General features: G+C 39.3%; 1 protein-coding gene across 1 annotated transcript in view; it reads right to left on the reverse strand.

Moving 5' to 3' along the window:
* The window catches only part of LOC101679652 (mitochondrial intermediate peptidase), a 174119-nt gene that overhangs the window by 100642 nt on the left and 53095 nt on the right, over positions 1–20382 (reverse strand). The window contains exons 11-14 of the mRNA XM_004774353.3: positions 10722–10875; positions 8966–9043; positions 7914–8118; positions 6257–6366 (exon numbers count right to left, since the gene is read on the reverse strand). Of these exons, the coding sequence (XP_004774410.1) occupies positions 6257–6366; positions 7914–8118; positions 8966–9043; positions 10722–10875 (547 nt within the window). The remainder of the gene's footprint in view (positions 1–6256; positions 6367–7913; positions 8119–8965; positions 9044–10721; positions 10876–20382) is intronic.

Raw genomic sequence — 20382 nt, forward strand, 5'->3', positions numbered from 1 at the left:
AAACAGACAGCCCCTATACACCCAGCAACTCCAGGCTTCCACATGAAAATACAAGGTGTAAAATTGCTCACAGCAGAATTGTGTGAACTAGCAAGAACCTGGAAGAAGCCCTGTGCCCAGCGACAGAAGAATGACCTCAGAAATGATGGGATGTTATACTGAATTGAAAGTAAATACACTGGAGCTACAGGCACCCCCGAGGAGCTTCAGGCATTTAACTGGAAAAAGCAAATCGCAGATTACAAACAGTATAATACCACTTTTGCACAGCTCAAAAACAAAACTAAACACCACACTGCTTAAGAATAAATAACTCATGTGGCAAAAAAAATATTTTAAAGCAAAAATTAGTGAGAATTCAGGGCTGTCCTTCCAGACAGGAGCATATGGTAATGTTTTACTTTTTAAGTTGGATGGCGGCTTCACAGCTGCTCATTCTACAAATGTTATTTTGCAACATTAAGTATTAAATTAAAAGTTTACTACTTTCAGAGGCTTTTCCTTCTGAATCACTCATGAGAAGAATCTACTGAATGGAAACCAGATCCATTATAATCCCCATCCACTATTTTACCAGTACCATTGGGTTTTTTCCTGGAATGACGTAAACATTTGCATTTTCTACTCTGACATGGCATCCTTCAGATATTATACGACATGCTGCAGTTTCTTTTTTCTAGTCTTACACCATTCCTAATATGAGATGGTTTCTAAAATTATACCAGTGCAGCAGGCCACTCCTCAGAATGTTTTCTAGCTCAAAAATGTTACTACCAAACGTGGAATCCCACACTGAACAAAAATACTCAAGTACGATTGAAATACACTGAGTTTGCCGCCTGCTCCATATAATATGCAGAGGGGGTATTATAGGAAAAAATGGGAACAAGGCAAATGTGGGGGGGGGAAGGTGGGGACTAAGGGGGTTTAGAGATTATTGGTTGGAAACTATGGACAAAAAGGGACAGAGACAGATGCTGCTGAAGGGAAATAGGGTGGTGTGATATTGGTATTTGATCTGTATCCCTGCCTGTATAATAACAATGAGAAAAACTCTGGGTACTCCAAATAATCTGAAAATCAGAGACAGCCTAGTTTCCACATGTGGATATATAGGGATGAGAGTCAAGCATCAGGCTTTTAGACTACATTATGGAAGTGCTTAGCATTTTTAACTTTGGGGTAGGGGCCAAGACTATCTTATTTCCTTGAATCCGGGAACGCAATCATTGTTTAAAAAGAAAAAAAATGTACCTGTGATTTTATAATAGATGGGGAGGAGGGCCATTAAATAAATAGATAACTAACAAGAGATGTTTCAGAATTACTAAAATAAGAGGGAAAAAGTTGCATCATCTACTAAGATTAACTCAAAATGAATCAAAGACCTAACCATAAGACTCTAAAACTATAAAACTCTTAGAAAAAAACATACGGGAAAAGCTTCATAACATCACACCTGGCAATGATTTCATGGATATGACACCAAAAGCATAGCCAACAAAAGAAAAAGCAGATTAACTGGACTATATCAAAATTTAAAACTGTACATTGAAGGACACAATCAACAGACTGAAAAGGCAACCCATAGAATGGGAGAAAATATTTTCAAATCATTTATCTGATCAGGGAGTAACATTAAGAATACATCAAGAACTCCTACAAACCCCAACCAAAAAAGTAGACAACTGAATTTTAGTATGAGTGAAAGACTTGAACTGACAATTCTTTGAAGATATCCAAATGGTCAAAGAGCTCATAAAAAGATCTTCAACATCGCTAAGCATTAGGCAAATGAAAATCAAAACCACAATGAGACACCACCTCACACCCATTAGGATAGCTACTATCAAAGTATCAGAAAATTACAAGTGTTGACGAGGATGTGGAAAATGGGAACCTTGTGCTCAACAGTGCACAAAGTAGGAATATAAAATGATATAGCCACTGGGGAGAACTCCGTAGTGGCTCTACAAAATATTTGAAATAGAATTTCTACAAGAGCCAGCAATCTCAGTTCTTGGTATATATGCAAAAGAACTGAAAAACAGAGACTCAAGCAGGCATTTGTAAAACCATGTTCCTAGAAGCATTATTTACAATAGTCAAAAGGTGGAAGCAACCCAAGTATCCACCAATGTATGAAGAAACAATACAATATGATCTATACACACAATGGAATGTTATTCAGCCTTTAAAAAGAAGGAAACTCTGACAGAGTCTACAACATGATGAGCCTTAAAAACATTGTGCTAAGTTACAAATACTGCAGGATTCCACTGATATGAGGTACCTGGAGTAGTCAAGCTCATAGAGACAGAAGGTAGACAGGTGGCTGCCAGGGGCCAGAGGAGAAGATCTGGGGAATTGTTTAACAGGGACAGAACTTCAGTTTTGGAAGATGAAGAGAGTTCTAGAGATGAATGGTGGGGACAGGAGCAAAAATTAAGAATGTATTTCGTCCCACTGACTGGCGCACTAGAACATGGTTCAGGTGGTAACTTTTACATTATTTTTAGTACAACTAAAAACAAGTTGCATCTTAGAGTGTTTAAGGGAGAATAAGAACCATGCTTCCAGAAGTGTGGGGCCACCGGCAGATAATTTTCCACTTACTGGGAGCAACTGGAAAGGGTTTAGGCTCAAGGTGGGAAGGAAGGAGCACTGAGAAGAGAAGAGGGACAGTGACCTTCAGTTCCTCAGAGGGCACAGGTCCCTAACGTAGCCTGAGCCAGAAGGAGATCAGTGGGGAAACCCCATCAGACTATAGATTCGGGTTCAGTCTACCGTGTCCAAAAACCTGGGAATTTTTCAGATGAGCAGCTACCAAGTCTGTACTCCTCCTCCACTTGTGTTATTAATTTTAAGATTAATTGACAAGAAATTCTGCTCCAACTTTGATGTTATCGCTTGTCAAGACAGTTTTGAATCTGGAATGAGCACCTCTGGCATTTGTTATCTCTGACAGCTGTACGGCCTCTGTAAATCTGATAAGCATACTTCTCATTCCTCGACCACAAGGAATTCATTGGCTATGCCATGCTCCAGTTCAGATAAAATACTTGGAGGTGTTAATAAGTCACTGATACATTATCCTTACTCAGACAGTTCTCTGGAATACACCAGATGATGGTAAAACAAAAATCCTTTCCTAATATATGAGGTAGACTAGGAAATGAAGCATAAAGATACAACCCTGTTATTCTTCTTACGGGCTTTATTGTCATTTATTTACAAAGCCTTGGATTTTAAGGAATTAACTCCTTGTCCTTAAGGCTAGAACTGCCCTTAAAATGAAATCATCTAGCCACTTGGTATCTTAATTAGTGACAAGAAGAGGCAAGCCCTTTGTGAAACTCAAGGCATTCACACGTTCCTTGCCTCCTGGCACTCCTTCTGTTCTCCATAGGAATCACAAAATTATTTTAAATTCTTTAGAGACTGTGTCTGTAAGTCCCTTTAGCCACTGGACATGCCTTGTGAGTCTGAAACTTGAATCAATTCAAAGCAGCTTACTGTTTCTTTCCTGTTTCCTTTAGTGTGAAGTTTATTTTTGGACTTAATATTATTTTCTTAAAACTCTCTTGTTCAAAAATGGCTCTTCTTATGGAAGAATGCCATAATAAAATAACAACTGTCCTTTTTGGGGACATTACACTATCCTGCAAGCAGTGGCTCTTGCCTTTCTTTGCTTTTCTGATTGTTCTGTAAATAGATAACATTTTTAAAACTGACTTTAATAGCTGTGGCGAATTTCAGGCCAAGATTTCACTTTTTGCTTTAAGTATGACTCTGAGAGGCTCAGGGTGCACTCCTGTAGTTAACTCTGACCTCTGTGTGTTCTCCTCAGTGTTCAGATCCCCTTAGCAATCCAAGCTCCTCAGACAGCCCCTTTCTTGTGATGCGGGTTCTCCAGATGCCTCCTGCTTTTCTCTCACAGGCCATACTTTAACTGCCAACTCTATGCCAACTACCGCCACACGCCTCAGGTTCTATTTGATTCTGGATTTCAGAATTCTCCAAGTTCAGAATTCTGGTATTACTAACAGCCCCATAGATACAGCCAAATAAGAACGGTGTCTTCCCTCCTCAAACTTGGACCTCTTCCAGAATTCACTCTTCATGGAGCCTCCATCTTTGATTCCCCTCGCTCACCTCACTTATTCAACTAGCCTCAAATCCTTCCAATGAAGTCTCCAATAGCTCTTGAACTCTATTTCTCCAGGCCCCCCATGGCCAATGCCTTCACTCTGGCCCTCACCACCACTTCACTACATATTTGCAAGCCCTCACTTAAGCCCTGCTCAGAGCTGAGCGAGGACAGGAGTTCAAAGATGGAACCCAGGGAAGCTGTCTGCCAAAGGCTAATGAGAAAATGGGTTGGGGCAGAGTTGTTGGAGAGCCAAGAGGACCAGACACAACTCCCAAGAGGAAGTGTGATAGCAAAGCTAGGTGTAAACACTGCCAAGAAAAACTAGTCAAGTCACAAACAGTGGTCTAGTAAATGAGCTGGGATTAAAAAGTGTGTAGGGGCAAGAGGACTGGAGAGACTGGGAGCGAACCCTAAAAACCAGAATATTCCAGTGTCTTTTTTTGTCTCCCCTTTCTCCTCTTTCTGCTCTTACCACTACCAGCATCTTGCCATGGTCTCAGATTTTTCCATGACTTTACAGGCTTTTCCTTTGGGCTGGAATAACCTTGTCTTCAGCTCTGTCTTAGTTCCCCTGAGATTTAAAGACCTTGAGAGTTAGAACACTGTCTCACTTACTCCTGGCTATTTCTCAGATGCTGAGAACAGTGCCTGGTACATAATAAAAACTCAGTAACTACTTCCTGACCGAAGGAACTATGTATGTCCTCTGTGTTCTCAATAAATATATTTTAATGAGATGGAAAGGGGCTGCTGAGAGCCGACTGGCAAACTGCCCCCTTTACATATTTTTTCCAGACCTGGCTCCTCCAGCACTTCCTGCACATACCCTCTCCCGGCACCCCCGGCAAAGTTCACGGCTCTCCTTTATGGTCCTGTGCACCGTGTGTGTAGCTCTGACCCAACGTGCGGTGTGCTCTCCTCCCCTACAACAGGCGCAGGGGGGCAGGGGAGCAGGCACCAAAGGAGGGACTTACTTAGTCAGGTCTTCCTGATCATTCCCAAACCCCAAAATGTGAACGCATGGGCAGCCTCTGCTATTATTTGATGGCTCATGTTTCCATTATTGGCCCTGTTATCTCTGTGGGATAATGGACACATGGCCAGTGGATCACCAGTATCTCAATTCTGTCACCTGAATAATGGAGATAGATTATGATGAAGGCCCAGTCAGATTAGTTAGCCAGAAACTCCTCTGTTATTCTACAGTTGACAAGAAATCAAGACCCCAAAATCAGAAATGACCAAATCACATTAGAAAAAGGGTCATATATAAAGGTGGGTTTGGCACTTCTTCTGATTCCATTCATTCCTTCATTTATAATTTCTTTTTAGTACTTCTTAACTACTGTAGGATTTTAAGTGCTGAGGACCCAAAGATGACCATAATTTCACACCTGCACTCAAGGAGATAGAGTCTAAGGGGGGAAACACTAACCTGTATGATATTATATAATCAGAGTTCTCTGAGAAGTGAAAGAAGATCTTTCATAAAGTACATGTGGACAGTACACTGCGCTACACTGATAGTCATGGTTATGGTCAACTTGTTACAAGACATCTCTCATTGTCTTCCTGCTTTATAAAACTTTAAACTCTTTAAACTTCCATTGGATTCAATATCCATTGAATTCCATTGGATTCAATATCCAATATTGAAATCTAAATTTTCAGGAATTTTCAGACTTCTTGTGCAAGCCATGATGGGGAAATATGGCCAGGCCATTCACTGGAAAATTTTAAACCAAGAGAACAAATACTCAGAAGCATAAACGAAAGAGGGAAGACCACTGGCTTTTCTAAAGCAAGGCTGGTTTGAAAGCCTGTTTTACAGAGTCCACTTGTTTCCGCATCTGGAAAACAGGAACAGAGCACTTTCCTCAGGGGATAGTTGTGAGAACTAACAGGGTGAGGACGTAGCATAGAATACAGAGCAGCCATCTCTCAACACAGTGACCATACTGGTTGGCAAAAAAAATAAAATAAGGTGGAAGGATTCTGGCGCTGAGAGAGGGTGACAGTTCTGAGGAGCTGCATGTTACACAGCAGTCCAGAAAAGCTGACCGCCATCACGCAGAGGACGGCACCACTGTAGTGCTCCCCTACCTGCCCAGTCTGATAATGTCTGGCAAACTGGGTAACCACTCGATAGTCATTTGCAAAGTACTCCATCAGAATAGAAGGAACCTCAGCGAAGTCAGTAGGGCACCTTGTCCCTAAAATGGGGGGAAAAGAAAAAGAGTTGGCATGAATCAAATCAATAATATTTATCTTACTTTTTATGTACTCTTTTAAAACTTTTATTTGCACTTCTGATGAACTATGATAAGATTAAATTCATTAAATCAATATTTTACTTCTATAAAATTATTGCACATATTTGCAGAAAAGTTTATTGTAATCCCATATATTTTCCTAGATATCAAAAGTAAAACAAAATATTTGCACAGCTGGATAAAACACCTTGTAAAGCAATGGCTCACACCCTCTACAAACAAATCCATCCTTGGCTATTCTGGGTTATACATGAGACACAAATTAAAACATTCTTACAATTAATATACCATTTGTATTAATTTACCAAATTCTCCCACCAAATGCTTTTACCCTTCACTTTTGTTTGTTTATGTTCTATTCCCTATGCTATACTTTTCATCTCCTTGACTTATTTATTCTATAACTGGAAGTTAATACCTTTTAATCCCCTTCTCCTATTTCACCCATCTTCCCATGCCCTCCCCTCTGGCAACCACCAGTTTGCTCTCTGTATTTAAAAATCTGTTAGGTTTCTTTTTGTCTGTTCGTTCATTTGATTTTTAGATTCCACAAAGAAGTGAAATCAGCTGCTTTTTGTCCTTCTCTGTCTGACTTATTTCACTTAGCATATTGCCCTCTAGCTCCATCTGTGGTGTTGCAAATGGCAGGACTTCATTCTTTATGGCTTAGTACTGTTCCATAGTATAAACAGATACCACTTCTTCTTTATCCATACCCTTCATTTGTTTTAAAAGTACCTTTTTTAAAGCCACTGTTTGCTTCTTATAACAAAGCCAATGCAAAAAAAAGCTGTATTTTAAACTTAAAATAACTTAAAGTGACAAATCCTGTAAGAACTTTTTGGTGACATTTTATGTATCTTCTTCTCCCCCCAAATATTATGTAAACAAAGTTAGTTAATAAATAACTAAATGAAAGCAATTTAACAGGTGATCTAAAGCTGACCATATAGGATAGTGAGCTTAAGATTCCAAGATAAGACAACAAAGAGGAAAATCTGCATATAATATCATCAACTATGGCCACACACCAGCATGAAAAACTGTCATCTTATACAGGGGAAAAGCTTAGGAAAATATTTTTTCAACATGTTTGAATATGTATTCTAACTGATTTTGGAGAAAAAGAGGCAATATCATTTCACTTACTAACTCTGTGCTAGGTACTAAGGAGACACATATTTATTCCGACACATATAGCCCCAAACTTCAAATCCATATGAAATATGATAAAATGTGAAAGTGCAAACTCAGAAGACAAATGAGACCGTCCTCAGCCAGAACCGTTAGCAGGAAGCAGAAAAATGTCAGATGATCTGGTTGAATAACAACTAGAAGGACAAGGTGAGGCAACCTACAAGAAATAACCACCTGACAATGTTAAATGATCAGATTTTTCTAAATAAAGTGCCTTTTACTCCAGTTTAAAATAAAACACATGTTTTTAGGAGATGGTTGTTAAACAGACGTCCCCTCTTTGGGCTCACCAGTGACATGCTGGTAACGAGTACGGCCCAGCATAGAATGCATGGCATGTCCCATTTCATGGAAGAGATTCTCCATCATTCCAGGAGTTAATAAAGTTGGTGAATTCCTTGAGGAATGGGGAAGATTCAGCATAAGAACTACAACTGGGAGCTGATAGTTTCCATCTTCCTTTAATCTGCCTCCACGGATTGTAAAATGACAATCCTGGAAGAATCAGAAACCATAACCAGAGAAGAACATATTAGGTGATCTGAAGAATAAGAAACAGTTTCAATGAATATAAAGTTACACCAAGACATCTCAGTTCAAATTTACCTTAATTCCATTCTTCTATTTATTTAGTTATAGACACTTTTTCCTAATATTTTTTATTTTGCTAGAATTTTTAAGTTTTTTAAAACACCAGTACCACCTTGCGTTTGTGTTGACTCATTCATTCATTTACTCCACAAATATGTATTGAAGTGATGCGACACCAGCTTAGATCCACACGCTCTAACTGTAGATAACTGTACACAAGCAAGTAGGAAGGGGACAGACACTGCGCTACTCTGGGGAGGGATGCTAATGTCTACTGTACCCCTTCCACGTGTGGAGACACTTCTCATTCTCTATTGTCTTTTTTTAAAATATTTTATTTATTTATTAATTTGACACACAGAGATCACAAGTAGGCAGAGAGGCAGGCAGAGAGAGAGGGGAGGAAGCAGGCTCCCTGCTGAGCAGAGAGCCCGATGCGGGGCTCAATCCCAGGACCCTGAGATCATGACCTGAGCCGAAGGCAGAGGCTTTAACCCACTGAGCCACCCAGGCACCCTCCTATCTATTGTCTTTATCGCTCAGGAGCAATAAACTCTATCACAAAGGGGGAAATTTGGAGTAATTTTCTCTAACAGGCTGATAGTCACATACATTGTATCACTTATTCTTCACAATAACCCGTTGAGGCAGCTCTCTCATTGTTCAGATGGGGAAACTGAAATTGAGTCCTGGAAACACTGAGTCACATAAAGTGACTTTTGTGGAAACATAAAGTCACATAAAGCATCACCTGATGTGGTTTGTCTGCTCTCTGGAAGAAATCACAGTAAATGTACCCCAACAATCCTTCAGATTCATGAACCACAGCCTGGAAAAAAATTACATTTAGTGATGAATGAAGCCATCAGAAACTCTCAAAGTGGAAACACATCCCTAACAAGAATCTAAATATAAAATATCCATAGTCATAACTACAGACATTTCATTTCTTTCTACATCCCACATGATCTAGAAATAAACGATCTATTTCCTGCTCACCGCTCAGAAGAACTGGATCTGGGGTTCTGTCCCGGAGCGGCGACCCTCCTTGTCTGAGCCCTTTGCCCCGACTGCCGGCACCTCAAACACCGAGACCAAACCCAGCTCTTCAGACTGTTCACAGACCTCCCCCACACACTTGGAAACAAGTGCTGGCTTGACAGTTCTAGATCTCAATCTTAATTTAGATCTAAATGTAGATATATGCCCCCAAATGCTAACCCCTGAATTCAGATATAACAGAAGGTTGCTTCTGGCTTCAGCTGAAGATCAGTAATATCATTATTTATGCTCTTCCCTCAAACTGGGCCATACAAGACACACGGCTCATGGAGAGCTCAACAGCTGGCCTCCAGCTTGCCTCCTTTGTCTTGTCACAACATAAGGATTCTGCCACAGAGAACCTCAGCTTTATGCACTACAACTTCGTGCAGGCATATATTCGTTAGATCAACAAGTATCTCTTAAGCACCAAGTAGGTATTTGGAATTTATCAAGGCATTCAGATATCAGCAGTGAACCAAACTGACAAAGAGTGCTGCCCACATGGGGCCCACACCCCACAGTGGCGGAAGCCTGGCGGGCTCGAACTCTAGTGGGGGAAGCCTGGTGGGCTCATACTCTAATGGGGAAAGCTTTTCATTACTTGCAGTCTGTCTTTTCACTCTTGCCAGTTTTTCTCTCATCGTATCTCTGCACTCTATCAGTCTCCACCACTTTGTGAAGTACACAATGCACAGATAATCAGGTAATCAGTGCGGTGATAAAGCGTGCTCCCACTCTACCCTTCAATTCTATCACCACGCCTATTCCACTCTCACAGAACACAGCCAGGAGACCATCAGAGAGCTTCCGTCCCTTGAAATAGTGTGGTATGCATATAGGCAGAAAGTAAAACAGAGTAACAGCAACAACCGAGCCTTTGTGATAGTAAGTCCATAAATCCTCATAATCTTATCAAGAAAAAATGAACATATTGATATCTCAAATAAAGTGGGTCCTAATAGGAGAAGGGGTGGACGCCAGGCTCGAGGTCACAACACGGGATATAAATCAATATATTATAAAATATAGGCTCCTACAAGATGGGAAGGTGGTTAAAAAAAAGAAGAAGAAAAGAAAAGTGACAGATATAATAAATTCTGGAACTACCTAAAAGGGACACTGAGCACTGCAGGAATATGAAAAATAGTGACAAATTTCTCATTATCCAGAATTTGTCAACATACAAAGATTCAACTTTCTGTCAAGTCCCTAAAAAAAAAATTGTTTCAGAGAATTCACTCTCCTAGTATATGTTTCTATCAGTTGATTTTAGAGAAAAATGGTTTTTTTGTAAGTCAGAAGCAATGACTTGGACTCTCCATGAAACAGAAGTAAGGTGAGCCACGCTCCCATCATGGCAAAGCTGCCTTGCCTCAAGCTGCCTTGAGGATAAAACTGCTATTAACTTGATTACCAAACCCCAGAGATAAAGGAGTGCCACTGGACACTCACTGAATGCTTACCAGTTTGCGAACATCTTCACACCACACCTCTCCTTTCGCAGGCTGCTCTGCATATAACGTAATTCCTAACAGTTTGGTAAACAAAATATTTAGGCCTTCCATGCATGCTCCAAGGGAGAAAAATGGGCAATATAAACTGGGCTCAATATTATACCTAAAAGAAAAAAGAGAGGTCCAATGGCATTGTTGTTTATTTCAATTTATTCATTTAAAATTTAGGATCATGGTAGGTAAAACAAAGGATTGAAAACAAATAGGAACATCTCTATCTTTCGAGAGATTTTCAGAAGAAAGGCAGTCTAATTATTCTGAGCCGTAAGAGTGGTAAGTAGTAATTCTTAGTATAAGAGTAGTATCAGTAATGAGTAATTAAGGTAGACACACCATTTCCTAAACTTCATCCTTCACAAATTATTTACTTGCACTGACTTCATTAAACAACCCATCTATCTCAATTACCCATACCACACACATTCCTTTATGCATACCTACAGACAGAATCTGACCAATAATGAGATATTTGAGCAATAATGAAATATGAAATATGTTGTTTTCTTTAAAAAAAAGTCTTATATCACATAAATAGTAAACAAACTCAAGTCCTGAAGCATCCTAAGTGAATTTAAATCTTACCTCTAGTAAGATACTTGTTAATGGAAAAAGTCTCTGAAACATCAACAATCAGATCTTAATTTATCTGTTTTACAGTTAAGTACCTTAAATAAAGCATAACATACTGGCAAGGTTAATTATTCTTCATTCAATAATGGCTCTCTTCCAAATGCCCTCTTCCAACATAAGCCAAATCACATCCAGAATATGTGATGTCAACGGTCACTTCTAAGTCACTAGGTCAGGCCAAACTTTATGACCACAGTAGAAAGAATGGCTCTAGAGTAACTGTAGGTGCTTATTCTATTTCTACTCTCTGGAACTAACAAAATATATACTTAGGGTGCCAGAAGGTAGCCACACTTGTGACGAGCATAGCATTACACATAAACTTGTCTTATCACTATGATGGACACCGCAAACTACCATAACATTGTGTGCCAACTATACTTCAAGAAAAATTAATTAATTAAAATAAAAACAAAATACGTATCAACTTTGATGCAAAACATAGACAAACATATGCTTATTACTAAATGGATGACTGGATTTAGTGAGCATGTCTAAATTACACCACAAAAGAAATTTTGACTACCGAAATCCACAAGTTTACAACTTAATTCCTGATCAATTTTTCATAAAAACAGAATCTCACTAGTGAAAGATACATGTCAGCAGTTCAGTGTCTTCACTCAGGGATCCATATGCTTGTGCAGGTTCTGAAGAAGCCTGCTGCTTGCTGGAGGTAAGGAACGAGGGGCGTGTCTCTCTAAAGAGTTCACCGTGAAGGGGGCAGAGAGGTGGACAGACAATTCTGGTCTCCTCCTGGAGCAGCAGCAGAGCTGGCACTAGAGACACAGTCAGAGGACTGAGGGAAGGACAAAGACAGCAGGACAGCAAGAGGTATGGGTACTATGACTTCCCTTGTGGAAGAGAGGGTAGAAACAGGAGGGCGTCAGAGAAAGGAATTCAGAAACAGGAGTCTGCTGGGTGGCGTGGGGATAAGGATTAAGGGCAGAGAGAAGTAGCAATAAGGGTATTCCAGGGAGAAGCAACAGTGTGAAGTCATGAAACAGCCTGGAAACTCCTAAACCAGTGGCTAAATAGGAGCCAGTTCATGACGGAGGGGATCAACGGGAAAAGAGATGGAGGGAATCCAGACACACGTGGGCAGGGTCCAGAGAACAGAGGGCCTCACATACAAACCTGAGGGATTGGGATTTCACAGTGTAGGCATGTGGTCTCTCAACTTCTTCATTATGCAGCCAAATCATTAAAAGAATTTTTAGCTATTAAACCTTAATATATGTATATTTATAAATTATATTCAGGTGCTGCTGTTCTACATTTTAAAAGCAAAAAAAAAAAAAAGGATACATTTTTACAAGTTGAAATAAAAATAAATCTGAGCAAAATTTCTAATGCAGTATATCCACAATCTCAATGAATTGTTCACAGAGTGGGAGACATGGAAGACTGCTTTTATAGGCAACAGAGAAGCAATCTGATGCTTTCTGGAACACTGCAAGGCTGACAGTGTGCAGGGAGGAATGCAGGAGAGGCAGGGAGAACAGACAGGAAACCAGGGTCTGAACATAAGCAAAGGCAGTGGGGTCACGGATGAGGAGGCAGGTATGAAGTTGTTTCTCTTTGAGAAGAAATGTTGCGGGACTGTGTGAGTGAGTAAGAATGGTCTAGAACAATACACAGGTTTCTGGCTTGAGCCAGATGGTTGGGGTGGCAGAGTCATTTAATCAGAGCACTAAGCAGGTAAAAAGAAGGGAAGATGGGTATTGTAAGGTTTTATAGGGAGATAAACACGACACCAGGCGAGGCAGGCACAAGGCAAGATTTATTAAAGGCACTCTCCGGTGAAGTTTCAGGGCTCAGGAGAAGGGAGCCAGGAAAGTTGTGCCTGGAGGAGGTGGGAACCCTCAGGCGAGGTTCTGCGACTCTGGAAAGCAGAGTCGGGGAAGTCGCACTGGGAGGGGGTCGGCGGGGATCTTTTATCAGGCCAAGGCAGGGCATGGGCTCACATCCATATATGGTACGGTATCTGGTGATCAGAGGGTATGGGGTGGGGCGTCCTGATACTTCTGTTTCCTGCATAGGTATCAGGTTACCTATGGAGATGTGACCTGGCCATACATCCTTTTGGCAGGAGAGTCAAGGGTTGAGGAAGAGCAGGGAGGGAGCTGAAAGATGGCGGCGCGGCAGTCATTTCTATTGTTCCTCCTGCATTTCTGGAGCCACCAACCCAACAGGTACGTTTGTGGGAGAAGAAAGGAAGGTGGGGTGCAGTTGTGGGAGAAAGAGGAGTCACAGAAAATAAATTCAGTTCTGGAGACACTGACTATTAAGTGCCCATAAGATGTCAGACACTCAGTTAAGACTGAGTCTTCATTGCTCAGGAGTTAATTAAAGCTGTAGGAGAGGGGTTACTAGAAAAGGGTGGTGCAGTGTGAGAAGAGGGCCAGCAGCAGTCTTCCAGATGAAGAGATAAAAAGGAAGACAGAGAAGAAAAGTCAGAGGTGTTAGGGCACAAAAGAAAGGGACATCATGGAAAAGAGGGAGAAAATATTTGTAAAAACAGGAAAAAATGGAGGCTTCTGGTGTCTGTTTCAGCATACAGGGAACCTGGAAGGCATTATTCCACCCTAACAAGTAAAATGCTCAAGAAACTAAAAAGCCAATACCTCTTCTTGTATCCAGCAGAGAACTGAGGTCACAGAGCAAACTGCTGCCCCCAAATATATAAAGATAAACAGGCAAATACAGAGAATCACAATTTACAGAACTCTCCAGTGGGGACTAGCACTGAGGTAGGAAAATTTAAACTACAGTTGACAAATTAGAGGCTCAGTGTGGACAAATCTGAGAGTTAAAAACTCCAGGGAGGCCCGGTTTAAGGGAGGGAGTCCCCCACATTTAAATTTTACCTACAGGAGCCCTACCAGGTTCTCACAGTAAAGATAGAGAAAAATTCTCTCAATGCTTCCAACAGGGAGAAGGAAAAAACAGCCATTTTGAAATACACCAGAGCATTTTGCTTATTCTTAACAAGGTTGCCCTCAAAAGAAACTGTCTTACCAGAGCCTAACTTATGTAGAAGAAAGAAATACCCAACCCAATCCCCCTATCTCATCAAAGCAGGGAAGGCGATTTGAAAAGCACTTATAAAAGTCAGAGCTGAGGGGCACCAGCTCTATAACAGACTGAGACCTAATGACAGAACTTTAGAACGAATCCTTCCCACCCTGCTTCACCACCACAGCAATGGGGATCCTATAAAATAACAGGTGAATACAACTGAAAAACTGCACATGTCAGATCTTACTTAAGTACAAGTTCCCAAAGAAACCCAAATACAACATCAGAGACATAGGTAGGTAGGTAGGAAGGGGTGGGGAGGGGTCTGGAAGGGATAAAAACTTCAGCCTCAGACACCACAGCTACTGCAAAAGGAAACAGAACCTAACTAACTCCCAGCCAGTGAGTACTTCATGTCCAACTTATATAAAACAATTTCAAGTCACAATAAAGGACCAAAACCACAGTCTGAAGAAACAGAACAATCATCAGAACCAGATTCATGTATGTTAAAAATGTTAGAATAACCAGACTGAGAATTCAGAATGGGTTCTAAACAGACAGACAAACAAAAACAAAACACAAGATTCATGGGTAATGTAACAGAGAGAGGGGAACTAAAAAAGAATCAAAGGAAATGCTTATCAGTAGACTGGACATGACCAAGGAAACTATCAGTGAGCTTGAAGAAATGTCAGTAAGAACTTTCAAGAGTATGATGCAAAGAGAAAGAAGAATGAAAAAGAAGAGAAGACCCAAAGAATTGTGGGATAATTACAAAGGATAAAATGTATGTGTGATGGGAATTACAGAATGAGAACAGAGAGAGAAAGGAACAGAAGAAATAAATGAAGTAATAATGGCTGAGAACTTTCCAAATGAAGGACAAACACCAAGCAGGGTGGAAAACACACTTGGGAATACCATATTTCAACTGCAGAAAATCATAGACAAGGAAAAAATCTCCAAAAAAGATGAAGAGGGAAAAAATGCATCTCACCTGTACAGGAGCAAGAATAAGAACTACATCTGCATTCTCTTCAGAAACTATGCAACAGAAAAGAGGATGGTAGAAAATACTTAAAGAATTGAAAAACCCACAAACCTAGAATTCTGTTTCCAACAAAATTACCCTTCAATGGTGGAGAAATAAGGACTTTCTTGAAGAAACAAAAATTGAGGGAATTTCTCACTGGTAGACTTGCAAGAAATGCTAAAAACAGTTCTTCAAGAAGTAGGAAAATGATGGAAGTCAGAAACTTGGATCTATGTGAAGAAAACAGGAGTGCTGGAGAAGGAATAAATGGAAGATATAAAAGCAAATATTTTTATTTCTTATTTTTAAATGACCTAATGCATAACAGCTTCTTCTGAATAATAATAGTGACAATGCATGAGGAGATTATAGCTTATAGATAAGTGAAATCCAGGAGAGCAATGTTAAGGAGGACTAAACAGAAGTACTGGCTGCTTGCACAAACCATGAAGCAGTGCAGTATTATCTGAGATGGGTTTAGAGTGTAAATGTCAGGACAAATGCTTAAAAACTGGGAAAAAGGGAGGATTAAAACTGGAGTCATATAAAGCACTCAAATAAAACCGTAAGGCAGAAAAAGAAGAGTGGAAGACAATTAAAGAAAAGGGAGAAAACGTAAGGGCAAAGAACAGAAATAGATGTTATTCATACATGGTGATATGCTATATCATTATTCTTCAATAATGATAATGCTATTATCATTAACCCAATTATATGACTAATCACTTTAAACATCGATGGTCTAGATATTACAATTAAAATAGTCAGCAAAGTTGAGAAAAACAAGACCCAGTTCTTTGTCATCTGTAAGAAACTGACTTCAGTTGTAAAAATACAGGTAGGTTAAAAGTAAAGGGATGGAGAAGGAATTCCATGCCAACACTAAGCAACAGAAAGTTGGAATAGCTACATTAATTCCAATCAGAGCAGCCTTCAGAGAAAACAAAGGAATCAGGGATGAAGATGGGCATTTGACAGTGGTAAAAGGGTCAATTCTCCAAGAAGACGTGACAATCCTTACTGTCCATAAAACCCTTCTTGCATTTTAACTGGACATCAAAATATGTGAGGTAAAAACTGACAGAACTACAAGGAGAAACAGATGAATCCAGTATTATAGTTGGAGACTTCACTATCCACCTGTCAGAAATGCAGATCCAAGAGGCAGAAAATCAGTGAGGACATGTTGAACTGAAGAGCACCAACAATTAACTGAATATAATAGACATCCAGGCAATGTTTATCCAACAACAGTGGCATACACATTCTTCTGAAGATCACAAGAAATATTACCCAAGAGAGGCCACATTGTGGGAAATAAAATACATCTTAACAATTTAAAAGAACAGACATCATACAATGAATGTTCTCAAGACCACAACTGGATTAATCTAGAAATCAATAACAGAAGGATAGTTGGAAAAGACCAAAGTATTTAGAGATTAAACAACACACTCCTCACTAACACAGGGTAAAAGAAAGTTTAAGGAAAATTTTAAAATATTTTGGACAAAATGAAAATGAAAATACAACTTATACAAATCTGTGGGATCCAATGAAAGCAATGCTTATAAGAAGAGTCAAAGCAATTAATACATATACTAGAAAAGAAGACAGATCTAAAGTCAGTAATTTAAGCTTATACCTTAGGAAACTAGAAAAATAAGAACAAATTAAATCCAAAGTAATGAGCAGAAAAACATTTTTTTTAATTAGATCATCCCACCTAGTCATGATAGATGATCCTTTTAATGTACTGTTGAATCCTATTAATAGCTAGGATGTTGTTGAGAATTTTACCCTCCATATTCATCAGGAATATTGGTTTATAATTCTCCTTCTTGATGGGGTCTTTGCCTGGTTTGGGGATCAAGATAATCCCAAAATATATATATAATGCATTATATATTATTAGGATTAATATCCAAAATATATAAAAAATTTATACAACACCAAGAAAACTCCCCAAATAATCCAGTTAAAAAATGAGCAGAGGACCTCAATAGACATTTTCCAAAGAAGACATATAGATGACCAAGAGATAGATACATGAAAAAAGATACTCAACATCACTCATTATCAGGGAAACGCAAATCAAAACGACAATGAGACATCACCTTACACCAATGAGAATGACTAAAATAAAAAACACAAGAAATAACAAGCATTGATGAGGATGTGGAGAAAAAGGAACCCTTGTGCACTGGTGGTAGAAATGTAAACTGGTGCAACTACTGTGGAAAACAGTATGGAGGTTCTTCAAAAAATTAAAAACAGAATTACCACTATGATCCAGTAATGCCACTACAGGGTATTTTCCCAAAGAAAATGAAAATGAAAACACTAATTCAAAAATATATATGCTCCATGTTTATTGCATCACTGTTTACCATAGCCAGGATATGGAAGCAATACAAGTATCCATCCATCCACAGATAAATATATCTATGTATGTAGGTGTATGTATATATATAGATATATATAGGTGTGTGTATGTGTGTGTGTGTGTGTGTGTGTGTAATGGAACACTACTCAGCCATAAAAAAAATAATAAAATCTTGCCATATGCAACAACATGCATGGGCCTAGAGGTTATATATACAATGCTAAGTGAAACAAGCCAGAAGAAGACAAATAGCACATGATCTCACTCATATGTGAGATTTAAAAAACAAAACACACAAACAAAAAAGAGGCAGACCAAAAAAGACCTTTTTTTTTAATTGTTTTTTCATTTAACTTTTAGTCAACACACAGTGAAATACTGGTTTCAGGAGTAGAACTCAATGATTCATCACTTACATACAATACTCAGTATTCATCATAACAAGTGTCTTCCTTAATACTCACTCAACCCCCATCTAGCCCATCCCCCACTCACCTCCCTCCATCAACCTTCAGTTTGTTCTCTATCTGTTAGAGTTTCTAGTGATTTGTTTCCCTCTCTTTTCCCCCCTCCCACATGTTCATCTGTTTTGTTTCTTAAACTCCACATATGAGTGAGATCACATGGTATTAGTCTTTCTCGGTCTAACTTATTTCACTTAGGACAATACCCTTTAGTTCCATCTACATCACTGAAAATGGCAAGATTTCATTCTTTTGATGGAGGAGTAATATTCCATTGTGTCTATATACATTCTTTATTCATCAGTTGATAGACATTTGGGCTCTTTGCACAGTTTGGTTATTGTAAAAAAAGACTTTTAAGTACAGAGGAAAAAAAACTGGAAGATGGGTGTAACAGATAAAGAGGATTGAGAATGCACTTATCACGATGAGCACTGAGAACTGTTGAATCATTATATTGTACACCTGAAACTAACAGAACACTGTATGTTAATTATACTTGCATAAAAAATAAAACTATAAAAATTAACAAGATCTATATGAGGAACACTACAAAACTCTGATGAAAGAAAGCAAAGATCTAAATAAGTAAAGAGATATTCCAAGACCGTGGTTAGGAAAACTACTGCTAAGCTGTCAACTTTTCCCAGTGTGATCTATAGATTCATTGCAATCTCAGTCAAAACCCCGGCAAATTATTTTGTGGATTTCGACAAACTGATCCTAAAGTTTATATGAGAGGCAAAGACCCAGAAGGATAAACACAATATTGAAGAGGAAGAAGAAAAAAAAAAAGCACTAGTAATCCAAATAGTGTGGAATTAACAAAAGAATACACAAATAGAAAAATGGAACAGAAGTAGACCCAAACAAATATAGTCACCTAATCTCTGACAAAGGAACAAAGATACTAAAAAAGGAGAAAGGATAGTCTTTTCAACAAATGGTGCTAGAACAACAGGATACCTACATGCAAAAAGTAAATCTAGACACAGACCTTATGCCTTCCAGAAAAATTGACTCAAAATGCATCGTAGACCTAAATGTAAAACACAAAACTATAAAACACCTGGAAGATAATACAGGAGAAAACCTAAGTGACCTTGTGTTTGACAATGTCTTCTTAGAGATAGCATCAAAAGCACAATCCATGAAAGAAAGAATTGATAAATTGGACTCCATTAAAATTAAAAACTTCTGCTCTGCAAAAGACACTGTTAAGAGGATGAAAAGACAAGCTGCAGACTAGAAGCAAACCTTTGCAAAACACATTTCTGATAAAAACTGGTATCTGAAACATACAAAACACTCTTGAAACTCCACAGCAAGACAAGAAACAACCTGATAAAAAGTAAACGAAAGGTCTGCTAAACCCCACACCGAAGAAGTCATACAGATGGCAAGTAAGAATATGAAAAGATGTGCCACACATTACATGTCATCAGGGAAATGCAAATTAAAACAACAATGAGATGCCACAACACACCTATCAGAATTGCCAAAATCCAAAACCCTGACAACACCAGGATAAAGGGGATTTATAGGAACTCTCTGTACTTTGCACACAATTGTTCTATAAACCTATAACCTAAAAACAAAAAACAAAACCAGCGCCACTGTTAAGAAACAATACTTGAAAGAGGCCCTCTTTTTTAAAGGGACCAGAGCCACGATAAGTCTAGGCCTAATTTTGTACCACTCATGAGGCAGTGCCTTTCTGAGGATTCTACCTGCTATTCCACAAATTATCAAGTTTTTTCTACTTTGGCTGGTGGGAACATGAACAACACATGGCCCTGTGCAAGCTGCAGTGATGGGTCCCTGGCTCTTTTCATAGGGTTCTTTCCTTGTGGTCCATGCAGCGTTCCCCTCTCTGGACTGCAGGTCCTTGGCCTCCATGGTCCCCCAGTTCTAATGGTTCTGCCCAGGGAGACGACTGTGCTCTCCTTACAGGCCCCACTGCTTGGCTATAATTTGGAAGTTCCTCCAAACAGAGCTGGGGCCATTGTGTCACTTGGGGTTTTTTTCCCTTTTGCAGGGATCAGGGGCTTACAGTGACAGCTGCACTACATC

The sequence above is a fragment of the Mustela putorius genome, unplaced genomic scaffold (genome assembly GCF_011764305.1).
Source record: "Mustela putorius furo isolate JIRA1106 unplaced genomic scaffold, ASM1176430v1.1 tig00004035_pilon_pilon_pilon, whole genome shotgun sequence".
NCBI classification, from domain to species: domain Eukaryota; kingdom Metazoa; phylum Chordata; class Mammalia; order Carnivora; family Mustelidae; genus Mustela; species Mustela putorius.